Genomic DNA, 5,370 nt, shown 5'->3' on the forward strand with positions numbered 1-5,370 from the left:
TGTCAGACAAACGACAACGCCAGTGCGTCGTGACGTCACAGCGGGGGCGTCGTCGACGTTGGATTTTCTGACGATATTTAGCCATCCGCGACATTTCTAAAATACATACGTCGACGTTAGGTATGGCGTCATTTTAAACGTAAGGGACGTACGTTGAGCATCATTATTAAGTGCAATCACAAGAATTTTCGTCTCTCTGTTCCACCAGAGACGTTTTGTGACGTTTTTCAATATTTATATTATTTTAAATATTTTATATTTAACACAGAGCAGTGATAAATCACGGAAGTAATTTATAATGTAATATAATTATTATTTATAATTATGAGTGTGTCCCTTAAGTTTCCATCTTTTAGGGGTTTTACTGCAAAATGAGTTTCGTGGGTTAGCGAGGTGAAACAAAATGCAATATGAAATATTAATTGGGACAATATTAGCAGTTGTATATATCACATCAGTATTATAGTTTGTGGCATCAATCAACCGCAATGAAAAAATATTTTGTCACAAAACTCATCAACACTGCTATCTAGTGGTCATCTTGGCGTACAGCATGCTCGAGGCAACTCATCGGTTGACCTAGTAGTTATTTGACGTGGATAATTAGTATAAATTTTCACTTTGATATGGCCATGTGAGCCACTAACATTCAACATTCAAAGTATTTATTGTCATTGCACATACACTTACATACACTATATACAGCTATATACACGTTGACTTAGTCGGTCATTAGAGTAGAATCTAGCAAAATTCTTACAGCAGTCAACGTTGGTTAACAGCATCGATGATAAATATTCCGGGTCCCATTCCAGTGCAGTAGGTGGCAGTAATGCACCTTTTACGATGAGTGCCACTCTTCTATAAAACACAATGAAGAGCCAAAGAAGAAAAAAAGAATGTTTTAATGCATTTTATTAAAGCCGAAAAAAACACATTTTGTTTAATGTGTGTGTGTTTCGTTTTGAATTTCATTTAAGTACACATGCAGGTACACACACCGGTACAGTAAGTGGCGGTAAGCACCTAAAATATTGGTAACGCCCCGCCATAAACAACAAGAAGGAAGTACGGGGGTGTGGAACCGGAAATACATGAATGCTACAAGAAAAGCGGCTACGTTTAAGAAGACACAGTTATTATTAGTTGTGCGTTATAAGATTAATTATTATTATGGCTGGAACTGCTTCAGTTGCGGGTGATGTGTTTGTTGATGCTTTACCTTATTTCGACCAAGGTTACGATGCTGCCGGTGTTAGAGAAGCGGTGAGTAAAGTTTCTGTCGGGAGAGCTAGCATGATGTTAGCCGCGTGAGGCATATGCATGAAAAATATATACTTGACTTTCTGATCATTAAAATAATGCAAGCGGATACTCTGACTTTTAAAACAGATCGAATAAGGCATCAAATTAAAGTTAAAGTTATGCTTTATCAGAATTGATCACAGACTTGATTTTACAAATATCAAAATTTTCAATGCGACAATTGGATAAAAAGTATGGATCGGCCACTGACTTCAGTTGCAGAACACTTATATAAATAATATATCCAAAATTGATATGGCAACAAGTTAAACACTTACAGTTAATGTATGTGATCGGTATCAGCCGATTTGGTATCGGAATTGTCAGCAAAAAAAATCGGCGCATCAGTGTCAAAACGTTCAATTTCTTTCCTAAAGGCTGCAGCATTAGTGGAGGAGGAGACCAGAAGATACAGACCAACTAAGAACTACCTAAGCTACCTGGCAACACCTGATTTTTCTGCTTTTGAGGTGAGAAACCTCGGAAAACTGTAAACTCCTTAGCACTTCAAATATAGCATAATTGTCTTCTTGTCGCCCTCCAGACTGAAATCATGAAGAATGAATTTGAGCGCCTGGCATCCCGGCAGCCCATGGAGCTCTTGAGTATGAAGAGGTGAGTAATATGCGTCCATTTTGAGGAATATTTGTGGTATTCGAAATTATCATCCATTGTCTTGTTCTGTGGAGGTATGAACTTCCAGCGCCGTCTTCGGGTCAGAAAAACGACATAACCGCTTGGCAGGAGTGCGTGAACAACTCCATGGCCCAGCTGGAGCACCAAGCGGTTCGCATTGAGAACCTGGAGCTCATGTCGCAGTACGGAACCAACGCGTGGAAAGTTTATAACGAGTACGAAAAATGGATGATCGCTTTGTTTGTTCTGAAGATGACTAACACAGCTCTTTTTCTTCTATCTCCTTTAGTAACCTTGCGTACATGATCGAAATGGCACAAAAGGAACTTCAGAAGTTCAGGTGAACGGTTGCTCGGACATGAGATATCCTCTCAAGTGGAATTGATTATTTATTTATTTATTTTTTTGTCTAAAACACACACAGGAAGCAAATTCAAGATTTAAACTGGCAGCGTAAAAACGACCAATTAGGAGGAGGAGCCAAACTACGAGAGTTGGAGTCAAAGTATGTAGCCTCCAGCTAAACTTAATTTTTTTGTTGTTGTTGTTAAACCGTTTGTGCTTCTCCTCCAAACAGCTGGGTGTCCCTGGTGAGCAAGAACTACGAGATCGAGCGAGCCATTGTTCAGCTAGAAAACGAAATTGGCCAACTGAAACAACAGCAAGGGGACGAGAACAAAGAAAACATCAGGCAGGACTTCTGATGTTCAGATAAGACTGCTTGAGGTTTGGAAATATAGCTACATCTGGAGGAAGCATGAATGAAAACATATTTTTAACTTGATTGTGGACAGTGTTGACGGACTTCCTTTCAAATTCTCAAAGCACATTCATGTTTTTGTATGCCATTTTAATAAAGTTAGTTCTTTATTTCTTAAAATTGATTTTCCTTGTGTTGACATTTGGTTATATTTTCATCCATGGATCAACACGACCGTTATAGCCTAATTAGCTGGCAACACAAGTTAGTCCATCTCTGTCTTGTTACTGGAATCCTCTTGCAGTCCTCCATGATGACATGTGACTTGTGTTGCCAGATGTACAATAAAGGTTGCGTGTTGACTGATTTTCAGTGCATAGAAAATTTATACTGCTATACTACTCTAAAACATAGCCAACTTGACTTTTTGTAGTATTGTCACTTTAGAACACGGGTGGGCAAACTTTTTGATTCGCAGGCCGAATTGATTTAGAGAAATAAATAGATAGATAGATAGCCAACAAAATGTTGTAGCCTGGCTCCCGCATAATAATAAATAATAAGAATAATAATAATGTGGAGAATAAATAGATGACATCAAATGTGAACAATGTACAGCGTAAACAGTAATTTGCACAAATAATTTAAATAATTTAGAATTATCTGAAATAAATTAAGAAAGAAAGATAATGTTGATTAAATCGCGCTGAAAATGCCAAAAATCACAGAACACGGGTGGGCAAACTTTTTGAAGGCCGAATTGATTTAGGGAAATTGACGGGGGGGGGCCAGACTATATATTTTACACATATAATTCTAACAGTCCATCTGGAATTATTGTATCTATAAAAGTGTCATGCAATCTGCTATATGTGCTTGTGTCCCTTTTTTCAGGAGCACTTTGTAAACAGACTAAAAAAAAAAGCTACGTCGACCATCAAAAGGTTGGCTCAAGCCATGACGCCAGGCTGTACGTTTAAATTAAATACTTTAGAAAGGACAGGCGGGCCATATTCAAACACTTGGCGGACCGGATGTGGCCCCCGGGCCGTGGCTTGCCCACCCCTGCTTTTCAAGATATACCGGAGGAAATGTTTCCGAGATACGGTACTATCTACTCCATTGTCTAAAAGTACGTATGTGATTGAATTGTACTAAAAGTATCCCATCATGTATTCAGTTGCTATTCTTAGGCTTTAGTCTTCCATGCTGGCGTCCAATTAATGGGATCAGTCAAGTGGGAGCACTCCTGGCGACAAGGTTTAAACTTCAATGACTCATATATTCAATGACGTGAAATTCTGATGCTTCCTCTTAAAAAGTCAATAGCGTCTAATTAGGTTACATCTCCGAAATAATCGGCGAAAGCTTCTCAGGCTGCTTCACCTCAAGGGGATCCGTGTCCTGACAACGACAGTTACAGCGTCACGTCATCAACACCACGGCCCTACCGTGTTTTGGCAAAAATGGGAATATGATGATTGTGTAAATGAAGTTATTTGCAGGGAATTATATACTGTATACAAAATGAATGCATGGTCACATTCATCTATTTTCTATGCCGTAGTGGGGTAGCGGGTATGCTGGAGCCTATCCCAGCTTCATCAGGTGAGAGGTAGGGTACACCTACAAACAACCTTAAACAATATAAACATTCAAACTCAAGTTGTACAATAGTAATTAGGTTAGAATGTTCCATATATTAACATTTATCTTAATTTGTCATTAATCAGAAAATCACCAGCAAAATACCACAAATGTTGTATTTTCCACTTTTGTTAGAATTATTTTTTTATGTATTTTTATGAAAATTTGTATTATGGAATCAACCAACCCTGGTACCATCATCCTCCTTGAACCAGGAAGAAGACTGCTAAAAGCTTCAGGTGGAATTTACTTGCTCATGATGAGTCATAATGGAACATTCCATCCTTCCTGGTAGAAAAAAAATGGTACGTCCCCTTTGTGTTATCTTCCTTGAACCAGGAAGTGGCCTTCTAACTGACAGGTGTATGGACAAACACAAATTTAGTTTGTACAATGTTTGTTGGAAGAAAATGTCCATGGTAATTTATGTTCTAATGAGGATTAAGCGGCATAGAAAATTTATGGATCGGTAATGTATGTCAGAAAATATCTCAATTTTCATAGATAAATTAAGCCAGGATAACAAAGATTCATTATCCTCACGAGGGTCGCGGGGGGTGCTGGCGCCTATCCCAGCTGTCTTCGGGCAAGAGACGGGGTACACCCTGGACTGGTGGCCAGCCAATCACAGGGCACATATAGACAAACAACCATTCACACTCACATTCATACCTATGGACAATTTGGAGTCGCTAATTAACCTAGCATGTTTTTGGAATGTGGAAGGAAACCGGAGTATCCGGAAAAAACCCATGCATGCACGAGGAGAACATGCAAACTCCACACAGAGATGGCCGAGGGTGGAATTGTACCCTAGTCTCTTCGTTGTGAGGTCTGCGTGCTAACCACTCGACTGCCGTGCAGCCAAGTTAAATATTCATTCATTCATTTTCTACCGCTTTTCCTCACGAGGGTCACTGGAGCCTATCCCAGCTGTCTTCGAGCGAGAGGCGGGGTACACCCTGGACTGGTGGCCAGCCAATCACAGGGCACATATAGACAAACAACCATTCACACTCACATTCATACTTATGGACAATTTGAAGTCGCCAATTAACCTAGCATGTTTTTGGAATGTGGGA

At 39.5% G+C, this 5,370-nt stretch overlaps 1 protein-coding gene across 1 annotated transcript; it reads left to right on the forward strand.

Annotated features, from left to right (window-relative positions):
• The first annotated feature begins 1,066 nt into the window (after window positions 1-1,066).
• Window positions 1,067-2,821, forward strand: bcas2 (BCAS2 pre-mRNA processing factor). The gene is made up of 7 exons (XM_058085797.2): window positions 1,067-1,266; window positions 1,683-1,775; window positions 1,850-1,920; window positions 1,995-2,156; window positions 2,231-2,281; window positions 2,366-2,446; window positions 2,519-2,821. Exons 1-7 carry the CDS (start codon window positions 1,174-1,176, stop codon window positions 2,643-2,645), a joined length of 678 nt encoding a protein of 225 aa, XP_057941780.2. The 5' UTR covers window positions 1,067-1,173; the 3' UTR covers window positions 2,646-2,821.
• Window positions 2,822-5,370: the final 2,549 nt, after the last annotated feature.

Source organism: Doryrhamphus excisus, linkage group LG17 (assembly GCF_037039965.1).
Source record: "Doryrhamphus excisus strain RoL-2023G ecotype Guam linkage group LG17, RoL_Dexc_Guam_v1.1, whole genome shotgun sequence".
Classification (NCBI taxonomy): domain Eukaryota; kingdom Metazoa; phylum Chordata; class Actinopteri; order Syngnathiformes; family Syngnathidae; genus Doryrhamphus; species Doryrhamphus excisus.

Bases quoted from the DNA above. Each gene is read 5' to 3' on its own strand.
- bcas2 (XM_058085797.2), top strand. From the start codon at position 1,174: ATGGCTGGAACTGCTTCAGTTGCGGGTGATGTGTTTGTTGATGCTTTA. The intron at 1,267-1,682 runs GTGAGTAAAGTT...TCTTTCCTAAAG, and splicing joins CTGCCGGTGTTAGAGAAGCG to GCTGCAGCATTAGTGGAGGA. The intron at 2,447-2,518 runs GTATGTAGCCTC...TCCTCCAAACAG, and splicing joins CTACGAGAGTTGGAGTCAAA to CTGGGTGTCCCTGGTGAGCA.